The sequence below is a fragment of the Trichoplusia ni genome, chromosome 4 (genome assembly GCF_003590095.1).
Source record: "Trichoplusia ni isolate ovarian cell line Hi5 chromosome 4, tn1, whole genome shotgun sequence".
Classification (NCBI taxonomy): Eukaryota; Metazoa; Arthropoda; class Insecta; order Lepidoptera; family Noctuidae; genus Trichoplusia; species Trichoplusia ni.
The window spans coordinates 17409331-17433327 of record NC_039481.1 but is presented as its reverse complement, the minus strand read 5'-3'; the positions used below and the strand labels follow the sequence as shown (position 1 = coordinate 17433327).

Sequence of the window (23997 nt, the reverse complement as noted above, 5' to 3'; positions counted from 1 at the left end):
TTAATAATTACTTGTATTATGCTTCTATAAATTAAATTGAAAATTCTTAATTTATATCAATTTCCACTAGTTCAATTAATAATTTCACGTCTGTTCTGGCTAAGTTTCAATCAATACAACTAATTTTAATTAGTTACTACGAGCAATTTGATAAAGTACCTATATATTTTTCCATTATAAAGTTTTATACCCAAAAAAAAACTAAGATTATCTGAATAAAAACTGATTTAGATGACCCATACCACAAATAACACAGAAGAAACCGCGGGGCTCAGCGAGTCAATATCACAATCTGAATCATACGAATAATTTCTCTTCAACATGATCACGACGGCCGCAAGAAGACCATTAGCAGAACTCTCTCTGAAGGTAACAACTTAACGACCAAAACTTTTTCATCTCTTCTTTTTATGATACCTGTAAACGTCTAGTAAATACTCTTTTTACTTACTTTTATATCATCTTCGTTTTATTTCGTGATAATTAGTTTTTCATCTCGATCCGTCCAAGCGTGTAATTTCTTTGTTTTTAATTTTGTTGGTGGTAATAGTTGTAGTTTTATTTACTAGGTTAGTTCTTATAACGCCCAATTTTTAAGACCCGCCCGATGGCCCGCTGACGTAAAAAAGATGGCTGGCTCAGATGTGGAAGGTGGAGAACCGGGTGCTGTGGCGCTACTTGGGGGAGGCCTATGCCCAACAGTTGATCTTAATAGGCCAACATTGACTTCTTAAACATAAACAGATTTTCCTTTTTTTCAGATGGGCTTTCCTTTTTTTAGATTTTTATAGGAAAATTTTGTTTTGTTTAAGTAATAACAACTTTGGTTGAAAGTTTCTACATTCATCAGGCCACGCAAGTATCCCATACCCGAATATCATAATTTTGCGTAGTTTTGTAAAAAAATACCATATTCTTACAAATAAAAATATCATTATCTAAAGACTTTACTTATCAAACAATAACACAAAAAATAACCTGAGAATCCTTAAAGGAATGAAAAAATAAACCCACGCCGAGATTATTTAATTAAGCGAAAATATTTTCTAAAACATGACTTAAATATTACTCGTCTAAATGGTTTTAGGATTTTAGAATTAAATTTCACAAACTGTGGTTTAACTTTAGGGTCACACTTACCTTTTGGCAACAGATATTATATAATTAGGTTATTAGGCGAGCTGTTTATTTAGATTGTATAAATATTTAAATTAAAGGTCAACATTACATTGTTAAGCAACTCTGTCCGTATACTCCGTATCTTTATATGAAACTAGGATTAACTCTCGATACCGCCTGCGTCGTTTTTAAGCAAACTATTTGCCCCGGAAAATCAAATGAACAATTTAAAACATTTTCTTCAATCAAATTAATAGCTGTCCCCATCTAGTTAGTGACAGACAGACGGCTGAGCTTTATTAATATGGTTTATCATCACCATCTCATCTAAAAAAACACACTAACAATAACATTCACATTTATAATCATAGTCTCAATCATTTATACACCAATGCAAAATTTTAATCTGCCTTCGATTTACATAAATCCAAATCAAAATCTTAATACTTGAACAGAAAATTCACAAAAAAGCTTTCGCTATTGAACAAAAGTAAAATAATTAAGAAAAAGAAACGTATTCATCTTCAACAATTGACGTCAAACGCAAAGATTTGGATGCTGTATTGACCCTGGAGCCTGAACTTCGTCCTTGTGACAATGAGTTCGAAATGAACCTACAACGTATAGTTTAAGGGTAGTTGAGCCTACAACCCTAGAACTGTGACATTGTCCGGGACCTAAACTACTAAACATTTGGATACTGACTATTTGAGGTTCATTATCTAATGGAGTTTATTTTAAAAAATAGGTAGAGAAAATCTATTATTCTAAAAATTAATGATCATTGATTCATTGGGTTTTCGGTTGTACCAATCGTTACTTAACAGATTTTTTTTACTTGTTTTATAGCAGCAATAAAAATACATTATCTGTTAAAACAACCGCTACAAGGCGAAAATAATGCCACGGGAACATAAAAATCGGGATAAAAACTATCTTATGTTAATTCTGGTTATCAACTATCAGTGCAGTGTACCAAGTTTCGTCGAAATCCTTTTAGTGATTTTTGCGTGAAAGAGGAACAAAAATCCATACATCCATAGGATAAAATATTTTACGCCAATGGTTGGGATAAAAAATGGTGGTGCCCTAGCAAATAAAATCTTGCATTATTTGTTCATATCTATAACTATAATTTAAGCGCTATAATAGTTTCGGTTTCAAAGAAAAACATTGATTTGTAACAAAGATAGCTAAACTATACTAAAGACCTTACCTCTCATATACACGTAGGTACAATATACAATATCCAACCAACAATAAAACATTCCATCAAAACTTCAAAGACTAAAGGATACCTTCTTGATCTAATTGAGCAGCACTTAGGCATTCAATTTGGTACCTAGATACCTTCATATCTAAGGAATGTCTCAAGGAACATACAAATCGATTCATGTACGACCGCGATCAGTGGTCAGCAATTAGGTGTTTCAAGAGTTTTATCTTTACGAAGTAATTATTGTACACGACTCGTAATTAACAATTAGCTAAGAATAACGTATTATATATTATTTATAATACTAGGGTATATACGTCACAATTCTAGACATAGCCTCTTCCTATAAAGGAAAGGTTTTGATCATTGATCACCACGCCAGCTCACAGCTGGTCGGCGATTTCAGATTCCAATATTTACCGTTTGTCAGTGGTGTGCAAGGTTTATATAGAAAGTACTTATAACATTGAAAAGTCTCATAGGTAACTACTGCCTGGCCATCCATGCATTGAATCGGAAGACCAAAACAAGGGATGAAAGAATACATGGCCTGGCAGTACGAATACATCTACGCCTCTATAACACAACGTATTGGGTTCATAGTTAAAGTACATATCTCAAACAAAAAAATATTTTAACGAAAATAAAGTATCAAGGAATCATAATTATAAAACCACAAACAATTATTAGAACAAGAAAATTCCAATCAAGTCTGTGTTGTGCCCTAACCTACGATAATTTAATAAAAAAATGAAGTATTTAAAAAATATCCGGCGGTTCTCACGCGTCTCGAGGACACCTACTAGCCATATTTAATGGCTGACCATCTTTTAAAAGTTTTTACACATTTCATTAATATATTTTATTGACCATCTGATGTTGGAAATGTTTGAAATCAAGTTTTTTTTTACCCATTAAACGGAGAATGAACGCTTGTGAGTATTTTTGTTACGATTTTGTTTTAAACTACTGTATCGATTTTGTTTCGATTTAAGTTTCTTTTTGCACTGGTATTGAGTTTCTTTATTTTTGTTTAATAAAAATGGTAATGCTATCAAATAACTCAGTAGTAGAAAATTGTCGCTAACATCAGTGATTTACGTTTGCGAATTTATTTGTAGATATTTTTGACATTCACTTTCCGGATTTATTTTTAATTAAACTTTATAACGACATAACAGCTTAATTGATTACTTAGAAAAATTAAAATGAGGAAAAAAATACTTTTTATCCTTAAGACTATATCAGTCAGGGATATTTAAAACAGCTGAATAATTTATTTTCATGGAATTCCTGTCAATGATTGTGAAACTTACATTTGGCGAATTAAGGTAAAAACACTTTCAATGACGGTACCTAAATATGTATATATATAAACATAGCCTATACTATGCATATACATATTTTATATACTTATTTTTATACCTATAAGTTATTCGGAAACTTGCTTTTGAAAATACTCCTAACTGACCTCAAAAATCAATTAGTTTGTCTAAAAGTCACCAAGTGATTATCTTAATCGAGTTTTCTTAGTTTGAACATCTGAGGTTAAACAATTGTAACTTTAATCGTAACAAACCATAACGCTTAAACTTACGAACAACTAGTCGCAAGAAACCGAACATAAAAATAACGGTTTAGCATCAAAGTTAGTTCTTAAACAAACGAAACTTAAAAACTCAATGAAGGGAAGAAAATTTTAGCAAACAAATGCATTATTATTTAACTGCACGGATAGCCGAGTGGTATAGGTCACCATATTAAACCTACTATGTACTCAACGTGTCGTGGGTTCGATCCCCGCATAGGACGTCCATTTACTTGATCTGCCTGGTTGGATGGAGTCGTTGTAAAACAATATATGTGCACACAAACTTGTATTATGAGTCTTCGTTTCAAATTTTTTTAAAGTCAGCCTATATACTAGACACAATAGTTGTTCACATAAAATAAGTGTTGTATATTCTCTTCAGCACACTTGATAAAAATCAATTTAACATAACATTAGTATTTCGTTAGCGTAGTTGCACTAACGAGTAACATTCTCACAATTTGCGTGTATTAAAAAAAATACAGTTTCCACGATTGAATGGGAGACAAAGGCACAGACTTGTCAAACTCGATTTTCCCCCAAACTCGAACGAAACCAGTCGACATGTCTAGTACCTACATAGTGATTAGCGGAACACGCGAAAAGATATATCGATATTCCTCTATTTTATCGACTAAAATATTCAGAACTATCGTTTTAACATACTGATAAAGGCTTTTCATTTTATATTGAATAATCATTAAACATCAAAAACAGGATACGTATATATTAACTCGAATCATGAGTCAAACATTTATTGTTTTTAATTATACAAGTTGAGCGGACGTCGGTTACAATTCGTTTATAGATATTAAGAAACAATCAATCCGTTGTTATGGTCGTGATTTGAATTTTTTACTTTAGTTTTATTGGTTACATTTGATGTAACGCTCGTAAACGTTCGCGGGACCAACAAGAACAATGATTTTCATATTTTATTGCGGAGGAAATCCGACGATAACTTCGTAATAGCGATATAAAGTGCGGCGAGGTATGAACTGTGAGCAACATACAGTACGCGGTACTTAATACAAAGTCACTCCTTAATATATTAACATTAATAAAATGTAGTAAATATGTTGTAACTATATTTATTTGAGTTCAAACGTGAATATTTCTTTGTCTTTTCGACGAGTCCGCGTTTTAAATTCATGTTATTTCATTTACGAATCTCATGTATGGTAATCACGTGGTAGCCAAAATACACCGTTTTCATTCATAAATTTTAAAATTAATCAAAAACATGTCTGCAGTGGTACAAAAAACTATAATTATGAGTTAATTGTTGAAGTTAACTTAGTGTGTAGCAACGTTTTTAATTAAAATAATGTTTACATTTGCCATTCTTGAACACTTAAACTCAATGACAGGAAATGATAACTGAGCCGTTTTATTCAATGGAGACTTTAAAACTACGTAATTTGAACTACTAGTTTATATATTAGGATTATAGTTCAACGGAAAAATTCATCATGACTTCATTTAAGGAGAATTCTACGCTTGTTTCACAGCGTTAAGCTTGTTGGCCAATATACTTTTGGTTTTAAAAATAATAAACTGAAAGGGTTGTGGAGTTTTGTTTTTAATAAATGCATGTAGTTGATAGTATCAAGGTCTTATTATCTTGTACAAATACTATATTAGATAAAGGAAAGTTACCTCATTTACAAAAGAAATACTTACTAAGTGCTTAGAATGATGAATTTGATAAGAAAACTCAAGAACTGCTTATAAATAATTACGCGTTTTAGAATCATTTTGGAACATCTATTGCATTACATCATTTAAATGGGTAAATACCTTTTTATATTAAAACTAATAACTTTAAATGCTATTGAACATTAAATTTGAAACTAATATTATACACTTTTTATATAATATATTATGTTCGCTTTTAAGGATTATAAACCGACATAAAAATTGAAATATTAAATTATTTTTGTTGCAATTTAAATAAATATCGCATTTATCGATACAATCAACGTTTGAGGACTGCACATCCCTATTAAATAGGGTTTGCGTCGTTGAATGGAAGTGTGCCCGCGACGGTGAACTTATTATAAATTATTAGAGCAGACCAATGTATGAGTATATTATATTTAGTGCGAGTGTATTATAATGAAGATTTCGCGACCCTTTACTGCTTTAATAGCCGTAAAACAGGATCATACTTGTATTTAAGTCTAAGCAAATGGTTAAGTTTAGAGGGGTATTTGAGTTTTTAAAGAATGAGTCTACGTCCGGATTTAATGTCTGTTTTTGTTAGGCGGTTGGTGCTTTTTAATAGAACACGAGTAATAGATATGACGAATTTAAGAGAATATTGTGTTTAACTTTGTACGTAAAAGTTTCCTAAAGGTTTTAGAAGAACTCGTGGCTAAGCTAAAACGGCGCTAGTTGATCGATCCGTGAAGATTGTCAAAGATTCGTGGTGAGGTCGTGAGACTTCCAAATATAGGAGTGAGCTAGTGTCACTTAGAGACTGATATATAATATTAACATTATAAACTTCATGCAAATGTTACAAGCACTCATGTAAACAAAGTAAACTGCAACATTTCCTCTTCACAATAAAAACGCTTACAAAATGATACTACAGATAAAACCCTAAACTGATCACAGTCAATGAAAACAACACAAGAATGCAAACTCTACCTTATCTTTCAACAAACAAGATTCAAATCAGAATGTAACAAAAGAGGAACGAAAGCTTCTCACGGTAAAAGTCTAAATACGTATTCTAAAGAGCTTAGACATAATAATAATAGCATTTCTTCGCTTACCAGTCATTGTTTGACCCCTGACCTTCTCAATAAACGTAGGGTGAGGTCAGTTTGTGAGGTATTATTACCTGTCTCCAAGGAGAGTTGCTATAAATACATCGGATGGTATAAAAATCTTTGATTTCCGGTGTGTGGAGTAAACAAACTTGGCAGGTATGAGTGAGGATTCCTATAGTTATAGCACTTTGTAGTGTACGCTAACGATCTTGAAGATACAAGGGGGTTTCCTTAGAATTATCCGAGATGATTCGACGTTCTTTGTGTCACCAGTCTTATAAGCCGTGATAGCTGGACAGGTGAAATTCACACAGACGAGGAATTTCAGTTGAAGCTGTTACCGACGATGGTTGAATTTGAGATTGGGAACCTATACATTTATTTGTTACTCAACCTATTCATTCATATTAAGCTTATTTGTACCTAAATTCTCTGTTTCTCGAGTCCGACACGCACTTGGAAGTTTTGTTTCTACAGCTATAATTTCTTTAAATTTCTTCATAACCTTTTCATTTGAAGGTCATATTTCCCTTATAAAATCTACTTTAATAGTAACTGGAGCATAAAAATAGAATAAACGAACCTTTAAACTATCGATTAATAGTATAAGATAAATCTATTGGTAAACTAGCTAAAGACATCTAATCGAAGAGATAACCAAATGGAACTTATCTGTAAAGTTTGAGGCAGTCAGGTAACACACATCAATTACGATGTAATCATTCGAAGATTTAGGAATTTAACATGGTTCAGCACTTTTGTTTAACGAACGTCGAATTACTATTAAAATATCTTACAGGCTTAGTGATGCACTTCGGGACCGGGAACATTGTCGCCGATGTATCGCATCTTTCATCATATTTTCTGAATCTGTCTGTAGCTTAAGACATAGCATAGTAAATGGAATGAAATAAAAATTTCCATTGCATCCGTATACGTAATTAAAAAGATCGATAGAAATCTACCAGCTCTAATGAGTCGTATTCCGTTGTCGCATTTAAAACAACAACATACCCACTTACAAACATTAACTTTCAATCGAAATATTTAGAATTAGATAAAAAAATATCAGTCGCACATGTGTGTTCTGCGAAATTTAAGCAAACCTTGTCCTTTAATTCCAAAAAATATAGTCTCTACATTGACTATCAACATACTACGACTGTCACCAAGTACACGGTTGAACAGAGGCATACACGTGCCTATAATTCAATGGTTTATTTACTTTAAAAAAGTAAACAATCTTGGTGTATCTTTTAATACAAACTCATATCTATACTAATATATAAAGCTGAAGAGTTTGTTTGTTTGTTTGAACGCGCTAATCTCAGGAACTACTGGTTCGAATTGAAAAATTATTTTTGTGTTGAATAGACCATTTATCAAGAAAGGCTATAGGCTATATAATATCACGCTGCGACTAATAGGAGCGAAGAAACAATGAAAAATGTGGAAAAAACGGGGAAAATTCTAACAACGTGGACGAAGTCGCGGGCAACAGCTAGTAATAAATAAACGACTAATTCATTTCAGTGGTATATTAGAATTGGTAATCTTAGTTGTTTTCTTACATTGGTTTTTCGTCGCGTTTTAGGACAAAAATACACATAAAGATTGTCTATCCTTTTTTAATACCTAAAAAATGGGCTACAGGTCCCTTTATTTAAAAATAAAAGTATATCAGACTGTTTTTGTAACAAAAAGCCTGAAAATATACGCTTAAAACGGTTTGAACGCTAAATACATTGAATGTGTGTTAAACTAATTAATTCTAGTCCTTTTTGTTTCTGAAGTTTTTTTCACAAATAAATATATTGTTTTTCCTTTTACGAGGGTAGCAATAGTCTGTTGGCGTTTATATACATCGCATATAAGGGACTTTTATATAACGCTTGTTTTTTTATGCTTTAAAAGGGAGAACATTTTTATATTAATCGATGGATTGATATTAATGGAGGGAACAAAATGAATAATGGATATCAAAATATATTTATGAAAAGCAAGCAAAAATACGTAACACAAGCAAAAAAAACTAAATTCAAAAGTCTCTCTACAATATTATATGGACGGTGCTAAGTGATTTATTTATTTATGAGCCTTCAACAAAGGCTTTACACGTGTAAGATTCAGAATTAAGTACAAATAGTATTTTTCCTCCGTACTCCTGATCACAGTAACTTAAAGTAACTTTCATCTAAGTGTAAAGGATCCAACACTAAGGTCTGATCAGGGCCAGGCCCGGACCGGATGGCGCGTTCCTGTTGTTCACGCGCCTCAAAGAGAAAGTCAGAAGGCTCTGACTTTCTCTCGTGAGGGTTTCACAGAGCCTTCTGACTTTAAGGACTTTTTTTTATAAGGGCTGATGCCAGCGCAGAAAATCCGAAAGGGTTACTGTGGCCCCAGTGCACGAATGGCAAAGGGGTGGGTTTTAGTCCGCAAGAGTTTGACTCAACCTTGCACTTACCAAATTCCGCTTGATCGCTTCACATCCGAAAAAGACTTCGAATTCAATTTTATTAAACCAGAAGCAATGATGGAATAATGACAATCTCTCACGTAACTCAATGAAGCTTGAAAGTGCACTCCTTTTTCTGGCAGTCTTTAATAGAATTAATACAGTCACTATTTTGACAAGCCAAACTTGACTCGACAAAAGATAATTCGGATTTAAATAAAAAAAACAGCACAAAAAAATCGAATTTCAATTGAAAAGCCGTAGCAACAGGGTGGCTAAATACTTAGGACAATTGGACATTTGGGGTTCGATTCCCGTCTGAAGATGTTCCCGAGAAACCAGATAAATCTGGTTTTGATTGATAAGGGGTAAGTAGGGAACTGAGACGCAGTTCCTAAGCATATTAACGAGTTATAGGAGAAAAGGGTGAAAGAAGTTCGAAATAATATGACCTTTTTGTGTAATATTGTGTATAGAGATCATTATGGGATTTAGGAGTTAAGTGTTTAATTCAGTTTACCCTTAAGAAAAGTGTACAAAACATCAACCAACATATTATTATTTACAGTATTTTTAAAATTGTTCATAACCCCTTTGCTTTCTGGTGAAGTCTACCTCTTCGTGTAAAAAGAGGTTTTACCCTAAATTTCAGGCTGCTTCTATAAATCTCTATCTGACCTTTAATGTAATAAAATTACTGTAGATGACTGGTGGGACTCTCCGTCACTACAAATAAGTCTGCTATTGTACCGAAACCTCTGTGCTAGTTTAAAAACATTTTAACCTCTACATAAGTATCATCTTATTTGCAAAGATCTTATAACAAGAATTCGACTTAGATATTCGTATGTGTAGACTCGCAGTTAAATATTAACCAAAATCTTTCCTTTTCCCTGTAGAGTACTCACACACTCCTCAGTTATTCATTATTGAGGGGGAGGAAAACTTGCTCACATCAAACGGTAATTAAATGGAAAGGTGGAAATAATTATAGGATGCTGAACGCGATTTTTTGAGGCAAAGGGAAATATTTGAAAATCTAGTCGATGAAGTGCAATTGTATTGATGTGAAAGCATGATTTTTTTTGTATTAAAAAGAATATTCTGATTAAAACTAGTAATATTATTTTGACAATATAAGGCTCAATTGCGAAATTCTTAGATTTTTTAGAACTTTGCTTTTCTACAATTCATCATCATCTTTTAGGCAATTTTTGACAAATAAAAATACAATTTTTTATTTGTCAGAAGATTTTCAGGTAATAAACATCATCCTTGCACATCTTATTTTGTTATGTATTGGATCATATTTTTATCATCATATAAGCATAAATTAAAAAAGTGTTTCTTGTGAGATGATTTCAGACAGAAAGGTATGGAAGAAGATGACATGTTGCGCCGACCCAAGTAAAATAATTGGGATAAAGGCATAAATGATGAAATTAAAAAAAACTCAAAGCACTAAACATTATAAAATATTATGAGAGTGTTTCTCAAAATCTCCACATCTAATAACCTCTCAACTACTCTAACCTAAAACTCTACAATACGTTAGCATGTTTTCAGTGGCACTGTTATCGTCCGAGTGACCCAGTGCGCGCCGGGAGCGCTTCAATTGCACTCATATCCTTTGCACACAAACACACAGACAAATGGTCCCCACGATACGCAAACTGTTTGAATGATGTTACGAAATCACAGCGGTATTGAAGAAATTATGTTGTTGGTTTACGAAAATACCTATTCTGTATGTACTAGACGACGAGACATGGCAGACGTTGTTCTGAAATATAAACTATTTTTAAGAGCTTTTTGATGAGAAAAATCATTAATCATTAATAAAATTTTGGGGGTGACCAACCCTTATCATTTTGTTCTATGAAAAAGTAGAAAGCTCAGATCTTCGACTTATTGATAACTTAATAAATTGACACGTGATTTTTATTGAACTAAATATTTTTGATCAATCAACTTCATTCAAATTGACTAAATGGAGTCTAGAACTGAGTAGAAATCTTCCTTCTTTTGTACCGTATAAACTGTTTTTTCACCTAATCCGACTGTCAACATGTGACTGATATCCATACTACTACTAGCAAATTACCTGTCTGCAATCTAAACTACCGCAACAAACTCACAGCTTAGAAAATCCTCAAAAATTTCAGGAAACAACAGCTTTAACAAAATGTACGAACAGAAACAAGTTTTATGAATAAACACAATTAACTGGAGGTTTGGTTCCAATCCGTCTCGGGCGTCGATGAAAAAACACACAAAAAACTCCGCGGAGTTAACATACAGCGCTAATTGATATTTGTGAACAAATCAAGATGTTAAGACCAAGTTGCCTTGTTTTTCTTTATTGAGGCTTTGCTTAGAGTAAATGTAATACTGGGTATATTATTGTGTGATATATCTAGTAGGGTGTTGCTGTTAAGGATTCTAGGACAAGCTACTAAATATGTTGCTGTTGGAGAGATAGTGCTCTGAGCTGTGTAGAGTGTTGTCTTTTTTCCACAGCCGAGCAGACTAACGCTTCTTATAGGGTATTAAGAGCTTTAATTGAAAAGCATCGCTATCATTTTTGTTTTTAAAGACAGTACAATTCAGAACATTAGTAGTCCAAGAGGAGACAGTTTGATGAAAACAAAAGACTGTTCCGAACTAAGGGGGTATTTAAAAGGAGAGGCTTAAAAATCAACCGATATACAAACTCCTTAAACTTAAATAGTAGAAAACCCTGGGAAAAACTCGAGATGAATGTTACTGCCTGTACAAAAATTAATTAATGTAGAGTCTTTTATTTGTTACTAATAAGTATACAATAAACTATGTATAACTGACACACTACAACGAGTAATTCCTTGTGACGTGATGCGTAAATATTTAAGACGAAACACGTGAAACTTAAAGAACATTTTCTTCGGTCTGTCAAAACATATTTTCCACAGAATACAGCGCAAATTAATTAAAGCCCCTGTGTACCATTTAATTATAAATCAAGACTTTTCGGAATTAATTTTCCATTATTTTTTACCGAGGTTAACTTGGACTAATTAAAACAGAATAATGACATGATAAATATTCGCTAAGTAGTCCTAATATGACTGTCTACAAGATCTAATTGTATTTTATTATTTATTTTATTTAGAAATTATTTTTGAGAGTTTTTGTAAACGCGTGAGCAAAACACATGACGTTATGATTAACTATACTTTGTACTTGTAATTAATTAATTAATATATTTTTGTGTAGGTTTATTTAATTTATTTTCCAAAAGAGGAAATAACTAACGGCAACATGTCCTTCTAAGGACGAAGAGGTAAAAGGAAAACTACAATTACGCTAATGACTATTAAATAAACAAATATGGTTATCAATTGGACCCAACTAAAGTTTAAGGAAAAATCTTTTAACTAGTAGAGTTAAGCTAGTTAGTTAAATTTTAACTAGCAGAGTAATTATTATAATTGGTTATTTACAAGATACAATCACTGTAACAGATTTATGTATATCATAGAATAATATCTTCATCGGGTCTGTTTAACCCACTGCTGGGTAAAAATATAATAGATAACCCAAAACCTCAATTTCTTTATACCTATCTCTTACTAGAAGCTACTGTATTAATTATCATCAGCCTTCAAATACTATAGTGAAGAAGCCATCTATTAGAAACCTGAGCAAGGTTTCGAGGCGCCAGTAAGGACCAAGACAGGATCGGGGCTTTAACTAGTGCACGTCCTAGATATCCTATTCATGGATTAACACCTATATATTAACGAGTAAACAAGGAGAAAAGAGTCAAAGCCTATTTCTAGACGAACGTTGATTACCCTAAATCTACTAATTAATTAAAATATTTGTGTAGCGTTGAGGAAAATTATAATAAATCTTAATAAATAGAACGTGTATTTGTTAAATAATTAGTAGCCACTTAATTAAAACTAATGAAATAGTTTCAGGTTCTTTTTTCCTCTTGTCTAATGTTTTGTGCGGATTACATCAAAAAATTACATAAAATACTCGTTAAACTCACTTCCATGCTTTCTTAAGCAAAAGACATTAACACCCGGAAACGGAACATGTAAATTGTATTTAATTGTTAATTCATTGCAAAAAAACGTGTCTGGTCTTTTCGGTCTAAGTTTGTTAGGTCCAACATGTGGAAAGGACCAAAAAGTTGTAGGCTCAGATGAATGAATCACGCGTTGCTGTTCCTGCCCACGTGTATCACGCTAGGCCCATGACGAAGCCGAGCAGAGCCACATTTGGTCAATACTGACGTGTGGACAGGCGCGGCGAGTATGAAGGATCGTGGTAATATGCGCCCGCGCCGGGGCCCCTGACCTTGCTCGGCGCACGCGGTGCCCCCTCCCCTGGCGGCCCCGCGCGCCCCGCGCCCCGCCTCGCCTCTCACCCGCCGCGCCCCTCGCTACACGCCACTTTGATTTCCACAAAGTTTATATAATCAACGTAGTAATGTTAGAAATATTATAATAATGTGTAGTAGAGTCATTGTTATGTTAAACATAAACCGCGCTATGTTATATATGTGTGTATTGTTGCTTAGGACAAAACATGGTAATCGTTAATAGAACAATTCATTATTGTTTTTAGTGGGGTACTCCGGTTTTTGGGGAAATCTGGCAGATTGAAAGTCTTGGCGGAGTCACTCCGAAAAATTTGGCGCGCGAACCCGAAGTTACATGATGAAGTAATACTGCGCATAATAGTATGACGCAGTATGTTTTTTACTATATTATTGTTTTGCAACAAACTTCTTTTGACTTGTTTATAGATTGGACAGTTTAAAGAGCCAATCAGTGTATTCTATTGAACTCTACATTTGGATCGTCGAGAAGATTAAATAAACTTATGTTACCAACAGACTAATTTATGATTTTTTATGAGATATACTTTCCTTGATAGCCTTTTTTAAAGGTGTGTAAAGTATTCGATAACAGGTATCGAATGCTTACGCCAATTACTATTTTGATAAAAAAAAATGAATTTTATATAATTTGTTAATTAACATTAATTCAACTTCATGAGACACAGCTGTACATTCAGATTCCTCTAAATATATTTATGTCATTTTGTCTCACTGTATCACTAATGTTGCACTTGCTAACAGCTGTTTTATTCTAGATAACAGTTTCAATTGTTCTCTTATCTGATAGCATTCAAAGTTCAAAGGTAATTGCGTAATTATTATAATATCTTAGATCCTGCATATTCCTTAGAACAACTTTAAAAAGGTAGAGCCATTTTTAGAAAAAATTACGATTTTAACGACGACTTTAATCTATGAATTGTTATCTTAACCAGAATAAAACATAAAATTACAATAAAAGCTTTCTACAAACTGTCCTTCGTATATACTACACATAGTAAATAAGAGTAATAAAAATAATATGTCAAACACAACACTGTATTGTAATTAAGTCAAACTATAGCCTAAATTGACACAAGTATTTACCAATCTCATAAATGTCAAATGATTTCCAGTCCTTTGCAGTCCACTGCTAGACACAGATCTATCTTAAGGTAAGCCACAAAGCGTGAAGGCCTATATCAGGATAGAAACGGTAGCACAAAGTTGTAGAATCTCTTGTCTCTTGTACTGAAGACAGTATAAGAGACAAGGGTACTACTTCGATGGTTTAAAGAGAGAAGAGAGAGACGATAGTTCTTCGTCTTCCCCAGCGCGGAAAAAGCCCATTAGCCCTTCTTCTGATAAAGAAGAGAAAGAAGAGTCTTTATACGTTAAAATTCTAACAATTTCAAACAAATGTATGCGACTCATGAATGTAATGTTGGCTCTCATTTCACAGATTCAAGTGATTATTACTCCAATTTATTAGCTTTTGTCTCATTTAGGCTTAAATCAAGACGTTTGCCATTCAGAACTCTTGACGACTTCGCGAGTGAAAAGATGACAATCACTGTAATGTATCATCAGAATTCACATAAATCTTTGTGGAAGTTATTAATGTTATTCGTAAAAATAACTTTGTGTTAAAAACGTAATACTATTGATTGGAAATATCATTCTCTCAAGCCTTTAACAATTTATAAATATACGTGAAAAGTATCCAAATAACTCTAATATTCATTTAAGATTTAAAAAAACAAAACAAATACTGAAACTAGCTGTTGTCCGCGGCCCCGCCCTCTACAAAACGGAAATGATCCCGCAGGTACATAATGTCGGGATGAAAACTATCCTGTGTTAATCCTAGTTATAAACCATCTGTGTACCAAGTTTCGTTTAAACTCTCTTTCAAGAGGAACAAACATCTATAAATTCATACATAGAAATTTTCAGATAGTTACGCAAACGCATACAATTAAAGCCCTTGCTACTCAAAACAACGCAAGGATCGCCACATGCGTTTCATACTGTATAAAAGTCCATACACAACCTCCCTTTCCTTACTCACAAAATCATACAACAATTGGCAAACACATCAACAAAAATATAATGAAAAGAAACATCCCAGTGTGACGTCACACAAATAATCCGAGGTCTCGACTCACACTGAGTTAATAACATTAAGAGCTCCTATTTATACTCTGTGGGTCAAATCGATACGGAATCAGATCGATGTGAAATTATTATAGAAGGGTCTGTTTACCTAATTTATTGTCGTAATCGTCTTTAGGGGTCCGTAGTAGCGGAGTTAAATCTTTGTGGGGATTAACTTTCCTTATGGATATTTCTTATTGACGTGAATTTGTTTGTCACGCGTACTAGTTACGACATATTTCGGATCAACGATTCCGGTTTGGTCCGAAACTAGTCGGGCGATCCCGACGACTAACGTAAGCTCACCGAAATAAATAAATAAGTATAAATCAGGCAAACAAAAGTTATTAAAATAGTGAACTTTATAATTTCCTGGTCATGTTAGTTAATGAATTTTGCTTTTATTTAAACATATGTAGATAGACACAGCGAGGATATAAAGGCAGTAATAGGAAATCTGGATTTACACTGGTCGGTCCAAATTTCTCGTATGTTCTTGCATAGATACCAAAAGACATGCCAAAGCAGAGAACTTACAAACTTTGCCAAAAAACGTTGTACAAGTCCGCAATATCTAATGAAGCTAACAAATAAATTATCTTGCGAATCCTTAGGGTAAATATACACAGACCCTAGACTCACTCGTAGACTGACATTGGTATGTTATATATAAACCATAGCAGATGGAGAGTCGGGGCTATGGTTAATGTAGAGTTAAAGAAAACCTTTTTATATCTATTTGTTAATGATTTAATTGACCAATACGTAAATTTCCAAATTTTGGGCGTCTTTTTTATTTTGTTAGGGACATAGTCACTACTATTTAGGTATTTAGTCACATAAATACCGAATTATTGTTTGAACGACATCGATATGACGTGTTACAAAAAAAGAAGATTAATCTTAATAATTAATCAATCAAATAAAAATCACAATATTCACTAACGATTGTTGTTGCTTTGCTTTCCTTAAATACGTTATACCGTTCTTAGTTAGTTTCCATCCCAATTAACTGATAAGCTGACTAATAAATAGATTTTGGTCTGTGTCTAAAACTGTAGCCAATTAAGCTTTTACGAGTATTTATTTGGCTCCGATAGTGTAACGAGTAATCAAAATAAATATTTTTCCTAATAATTACGGACATACGTCATCGGATTTATTCGTAAATCGGGGCGAGAGTAACAGCTGTGCAAATTACAAAATTTCGGCGTAAAACGTAACAATGTTTTCATCAATATAATAACAACGTGTCGATGTATTATTTTATCCATAAATGTTGTTTTTGCGTGTCTTGTTTGACGTAGTTCGTGCTACGATAATAAGGGTTAAGCCACTCTTGTTGAGTTCAGTCCATAGATGGGTGACCATTTGAAAACATACTTATAAACCTCGGAAAGTACAATAAAAGCTAACGTCATTATGACAGGATGAATAGAAAATCGGTCCAAAAATTACAATAAACTTTCATATCTCCACTAAGACATTACTTTAAGTCAAAGTGTGTAATATATTTCAAATAAAACCATTCAAGAATCCATTTTTCGGGGCCATTTAACAGAATTGAAAAAGCTGTTGTACAGTCGCAAACAAAAAGGTGACCTTTGACCTTACAAGATGTCATTACAAGTAATATTCAATACATATTTATGTTATTAATGTAGTTTGCAACAATGAAACAAATTGTCGGTTCATTCATATTTATTGCCGATCAAAATAATGGGATCAAGTATTGGTGGATAGTATATGTAGGAATGGTAATAACAATATGTTTACATAACATCTTGAAAACTTTACGCTGAATAAGAAAAGTTAGAAAAAAAAATTTCGGAACTTATTTTGGCAGTAGGTACGCATTTTTGAAGTAAATCTATTCTTTATATATGTTGTAGTTATAGAATTAGATATTAGCAAATTATAAAGTATTTTTTATCAAGCAACATTTTCTATTATAAAACTATCGTACCACATAAGTGACATTTTATATCTAAAAACAATTAAGGCGCATTCACACTATACTTCCATTGACTTAGGTATTTAAAAATGGTGCACTACCTATCTTGGTTTTTATTTTTGCCTTCTAACTCATTTTAAAAATAAACGAGGAAATATGTCATTATTGTGTTTTATATAGATATTTTAAACGCGCTTATTAAATGATGCAACGTTGTATCATTTAATAATGAATCAATTTCACGATAGTTACTATAAATATAAAATGCCCTAGTATAAAAATATTTATTTTAAGTATGTATTTATTTAGATATCTATATATTTTAAACGCTCTATAATATATAGTATTCGATCGCCAACACCAATAACAGCTAGACCCACAATACGCAGTCCATAACTCTTCTACTTTTAAATTCCTGCACCTTTTCAACTCGCCGCCATCACCTGAGGGGTTGAATACATCTCAAAGTAATACCATGGTAAAGCGAGACAGCACTACCAAGCGTAGACCGGCATCTCTTTTCCACAATGCAATGATATTAGTTTAAAAATTCGTGGTAGAGTCTGACCTTTTGTGAAGGGCATCATCATAAGGTCAGAGCCCCTCAGGCCGACATCCGCAGAAACCCTTTGTTGTGCCTTTCCCATTGAGCGTCGAAACTAGCGGAGCATTTGAGACTATTGTGGTAGAGCAAGAACGAGTTTCAAAGATGACTTTTTTTTTGGGTAGAAGCGAAAAGTTGCGTTGAATTTTGTTGAGATAACTGTTGACAGTAAATGCTAAGACTGTTTTGTATACTAGATAGTTTTTGTTTAGTTAAAGATTAGAGTGATAATTTTGTTTGAAAAAAGTACTCTTTTCATATCTTTGTGTGCTAAAATTTAGTCATATTTAATAAGATTTAGTCGCATATTATTAAAAGACGTATTTTTCTCCTGTCTCTATATTTTTTGGTCGATAATATAGTTTAGTCTTGCGCCTCATAGATAGAATCATAAAAAATATTGTAACTAGCTGTTGATCGCGGCTCCACCCGCCTGGATATAGCTGCAAAATTCCAGCATGCAACCAGCTATGGGTTATTTCAAGGTGTCAGCTACCGTCATATCAAATTTCATCGAAATCAGTGCAGCCTTTTACGCGTAACGAGGTAACAAACATACACGCACAAACTATCGCACTTATAATATTATTACATTTGCCAAATACCGGAATTTAACGAAATATAACAATTTCTTCAATCCTGTTTGTGCTACATTATCTAATGCCTCCTGCATCCTTGACCTTAGTTCAGTAGACCACAATACAGTCAGCAACGAAAGTCCTTTAAAACAAGATAATTTACAAAGTGCCAGAAATTTTAGGGACCTGTAAGAATTGATGTTTAATATGTGTATTTATGTTTGAACTGTACTTATGATCAAGGTGATATGTTGCCGAGTTTTCGCCAAACAGAGAAACACTTTTTTTTTTAAGGACTCTTAAATATATTGTTTCATGGAAATAGAATAGAAAATTTCAAATCAAATGAAAAAGCACTTCTTTTCGACAAGTAACTTAACAATTAAGTTGATCACTTCACTCGGAGAAGCATAACTTGTATGCAGGCCTAGATCGTGTTACCTAACTTTTGTAGCTGATAGTACCACAGCGCAGTTATTCATAGTCTGAAATGTATCTGGTCTATTGTAAACAAGTGGTGCTTTGTTAGGCTAGACCTATTGATAGACAGATGATAATGCTTATCGCTCAGTGATCTCCGCTCTATGTTTAGCATTTCAGGTGACAAACATTAACGGTTACAGATATTGCCTAGGATGATGCGTAATATTGATGATTGCTTTAGAGTTCCGTACGTAAAAATGGAATGCTGTTACTGAGGTTTCGCTGTATGCGAGTATAGCTCATTAGCCGAGTTAACTAGACTTTAATTTTTCGTAGATGATGTATTTATGTTCCAGGTATAACAACAAACAGAATGCTTGTAATACCGTCGTGATGACTTTGCGGATCTGTACGAATTGTGGAGGAAGATGCAGGTTCGATCCCAATACAGGCAAATTACCAATGTAACAAGTCACAAAGCACTTTCTTAATTATTTGAGTTAGGCACTACTGACAATCGGTGAAGGAAAACATCGTGAGGAAACCGGAAGGATTATTAGCGCATTTTTCAAAATACTTACCCAGTGCAAAAACGCTGACGATTCTGCAATTAGTTATGAAGAGGTCATTTCAAAGATACTGTTACAAGTCTTTTATAAATCATTGTTTTGGAATTTATAATGTTCTCGTAAGTGGTTGCTCAAATGGCTTTAAACAAATATGTATACGTATGACAAGCGTGTATTAATTACACTTGTAGTATCGTCTTAAAAAGAAATATTTAGATGTTCATAGTGAATAATCGTAAAAATAACTTCATTGATTTTGAAGTGAGTGAGATTTCGACGCCACAAAGTTTTACGATAACAGTTCTTTACAGTAATCAAACAATTATATTTTAAGCACTGATTAAATTGTTTGCTTTAACGAACAATAATAAAACTATGATAAGACTACAAAGTACAAAAATGTTGTAAAGATTTTAAATAATGAAACTATCTTGTTTACATTGTCATTCTTGCTTTATCAAGAAATCTCTGCAAATAGTTATGAAAAAGTGTTTTTCGTACGAAAATAGACGCGTCGACTCATAATACTTAATTCAACAAATCCTAATTGCGCATTTAATAATAAATCAGGTATAATCGTTCTTTGTAAGTCCTTTTCTCGCGTAGATGTAGAATAGATTTGTTTACTTGATACTTGTGTTCAGTTAGGCCGGGTCCCACGTTGGTCGCCATTACGAGTTGAAGGGTGAGGCGTGGATTACTTCGCCTCTGTTCTCTCTTGATAATTAAGTTCTTAGACTTCGGTCTTAAGGAATTAACGTAAATTAAATTGTTTCACACACTGGTTTCGATTAACTGCCGCTCATAAAGAACATTTTTCGTTTCTGTAATAGCGTGATATTTTTAACGAAAATTGCTTTTATAACAGTAATTTCCGATCAGCGTAATTACTAATTAAGTCCGTTATGATTTCGCCCGATTTATAATTAATTGCTAGAACGAATTTTCTTCGTCTTAAAGCCAAAGTTGAAACTTTCCCAACATCATTATCTAAATAACGTTACAAAAAACAAATCGCTTTAAATTCCTGTTAAGTTTCGGGCGAAATATCTTACTAAACTCCTAATTCGGTGTTAGCAAAGTTTCGCCGGAAGACGGTCTCAACTCGGGTGGACTTTAAAAACTTCTGCTTCCAAACTATCTGTAATTATCTCAATGCTTTAGCAACAAATTTACTTAACAACCGGCCCAAGTGGATTGACCATAGGGTCAATGAATTGTCCTTTGACATTGTCCAAAGGGCAGCATCCAATTAAATGAGGACTTAAACGTGCGAAAGGATATCGGGTATTGACTAGAATATTAAATATTCGTAGGTTCTATTTGGAAATTTTAGTTTTCGTTTATGGGAAATAATTATACCTAGTGGTTTATTGACTGGACTGACTTTATGCAGGTTGGCACTCAAACTAATTCCTTATTTATTTATACTTTTATTGCACGTAGATACACACACTTGGACAATATGTTCTTGGAAAGTTCATGTACAAAGGCGAGTTTAATCCATAGTTGGGTTCTCTTACAGCAAACCTTAGAGTGATACAGAGATTTGATATAGAAGGAAATCAAAACAGCGCAACAGTATTTGAAGAAGAAAACTAATTCCTTGTACTTTGAACTAAACAATTTCACCCTTTGAAAGTTACACTTAATTTTTTAATACTTTAAGCTATACTGGCATTCACTTAAAGAAAATATCTAGAGGAATCGAAGCTCTATATATGTCCAAATACTAAAACACAATACTTCAGCAATATTACGTTTACTATGGTAGCATAGACTCGCATAAACGTACTATTACTACCGAATGATAGAAGACAAATAAGAAATAAAGACAAAATAGATGGGAAGGTGAGCTTAACAGAAATGCAAAACCGAATTGGAGAAACGAGTTGAATCTGGAAATGGGTTAGCCAGGACAAGCAATAGTGGAAATAGCTGGAGGAGGTCTGTGATACAGGGCACATGGAAGTCAGAGATACATCGATGGTATATCGCTAATATTTTTGTTTTACTAATTGAAAGGGCTTCATTTTTTTCTTATTGGATGTGCATTTTTGGAATTGCTCTTGTTCTTGCATAGCAGTCTGTTTTCCATATATTTACATCTTTTTCCGTGATTCATTACGAAATCGATCAGAAAACTGCAGTTAGATTTTGGTTCACTGTATAAAACCTACTTATAAGAATCTTGGCGCAGCGTCTTCTTTTTAAAACGACCACGACCGCTCTATCAAGAGTGTACCAACGAGGAAAAAATTGCTTTTTCAGAAATGGTTTAAGATGTTGAGGTATGTCACTGTTGTATGTCTGTCCAAATGAAGTCTCCACTTTTGATTCAAAGTAAGTACTAGAAGTTTGGAATTCTTAAGCTTCCGTAAATTATGAATTATTTTCAGATTTGGTAATATTTTGAGTTCTTGTTTAGAATCTTGTTTCTTGCTTGCAAAACATGTTCTTATATGCGGAAATGTATAGAAGGCCTCAAAATCAGCTCCAGAAAAGCTTATTCGAACTTCTTAAGGGTTATATTCCGGAATGCCTCACAAATAATAACTCTAGCATGAATGACGGACTTGTTAATTGTAAACATTCAGTTCGTATTCCTGAAAACACAGTTGTGTCAACAACGCCTCATTAAGGGCTTTGACGTCACACAGCTAAACAGGAAATCACGTTTGGACATCGGGGAACATCACGATACCTCCAATTATGATTTATTAAACTTCGGAACAGTCTCCAAAAGAGAAAACACTGTCTCAAAACAAAAGATCTTCGGAATTATCAACTTTGGCATAAGTTATTCATGTGTGTGTAGCTGACCCAGTGACTGACAAACGGGCACCACTAGCGATGTCCTTGGGTTTGTAAACTGAGGAAATTGGAAAGCAACCTGATTCCTACGAGTATAGTCACCAGAGCCGGCGGGCTTGAGTAGTAACTTATTATGCGCTATTGTTCTTTTGTAAACATTACACCAAACTTCTCGGAATCGCTTAATATAAATAAAAATGAATGGGATTCCTAGAAGAGACTTCAGTCAAAGAGTTTATAGTAAAGTTAAGGATTCCTGAAGTGGACACTGTGGATTAACAGTAAACACGGGCTGTTTTCGCTAAAAACAAGTGTGATACCGTGTGAAAACAAGTTGTATCGATTACCTTGGCTTGCCTGGTTATCGGTGGCCACATCTCCTGATCTATATCTAGACTTACTTGACGGACCAAAAACATGTAGGTACGAGTAGGCTGTGAGTTAGACCGGTGTTTGACCCGCCGTAGGCGACGCAAACAAGCTCAGCGCATGCGCCGCCCGCGCCGTAAACAGCGGCTCGCTCCCGGCCGAAAACACGTGGACGCTACAACAACCATCACAATCGACACAGATAAATAACAAACCGTCGGCGGCCGCCGCGATCACACCCAGCACCAACACTCGTAGTAATGTGACCGCCATAAAAACACAAGCATTTGCACAACACTCGGAATTTTCGATTAGCGGGCTGCGTGGACACGTACGGCGCAGCCCGCTGCCTCCGGCACACTGACGCTCGCTCCGCTCTGCACGGCCGCGGCCCGCGCCCCTCGCCCCGCCTCTCCGCCAGAACCTTGTCCATTCAACGCATTTTCTGTCATAAGCAAATCGATAATGGCATTATACTTCCGCTTTGAAGCACGCGCGCTGCATCTAAACTATGTCACGAAGTACATTGACGGCTGGGGGCGCAATACTTGTTAGTGCTCGCGTACGCGGCACGCATTGTATACACTTCAAACGTTAGCGGCCACTGAAAGAGACGCTGTAAAGTTTAGGAAGTTTAAAAATGTTGTTGACTTACTTCCGTGGTGGCGATGTGCCGTATTGTTTTATATGGATGGTTAAGTTATTTTTAGATGCCGCTTAGATAAGTTACCGCGTTATACATGTAACAGTGTCACGGAGAGAATTATTTATGTGATGCATTGGTGAGGAGCGGCGGCGGGCGGCGGGCGGCGGCCGAGGCGCCGTACAACTTGAATAAGTTAGGTTAGGTTAGTTACAATGTGTTTCACAAGTTGTGCACTATGACATCATCGGACCAATAACATCGGTGGCACATTACGTCATTGAAATTATACTTTATTATTAGAATATTGCTGAAACATAATTGTAGAGCCCAAGGCCGCTACAGCAAAC

At 34.2% G+C, this 23997-nt stretch overlaps 1 protein-coding gene across 2 annotated transcripts in view; it reads right to left on the bottom strand.

Moving 5' to 3' along the window:
* LOC113493366 (neogenin-like) overlaps positions 1–23650 on the bottom strand; it is a 98197-nt gene extending 74547 nt beyond the window's left edge. For both annotated transcript variants that reach the window (XM_026871312.1, XM_026871313.1), the window contains exon 1: positions 23220–23650. In XM_026871312.1, coding sequence (XP_026727113.1) covers positions 23220–23277 — 58 coding nt within the window. In that variant the 5' untranslated portion in view covers positions 23278–23650. The remainder of the gene's footprint in view (positions 1–23219) is intronic.
* Positions 23651–23997: the final 347 nt, after the last annotated feature.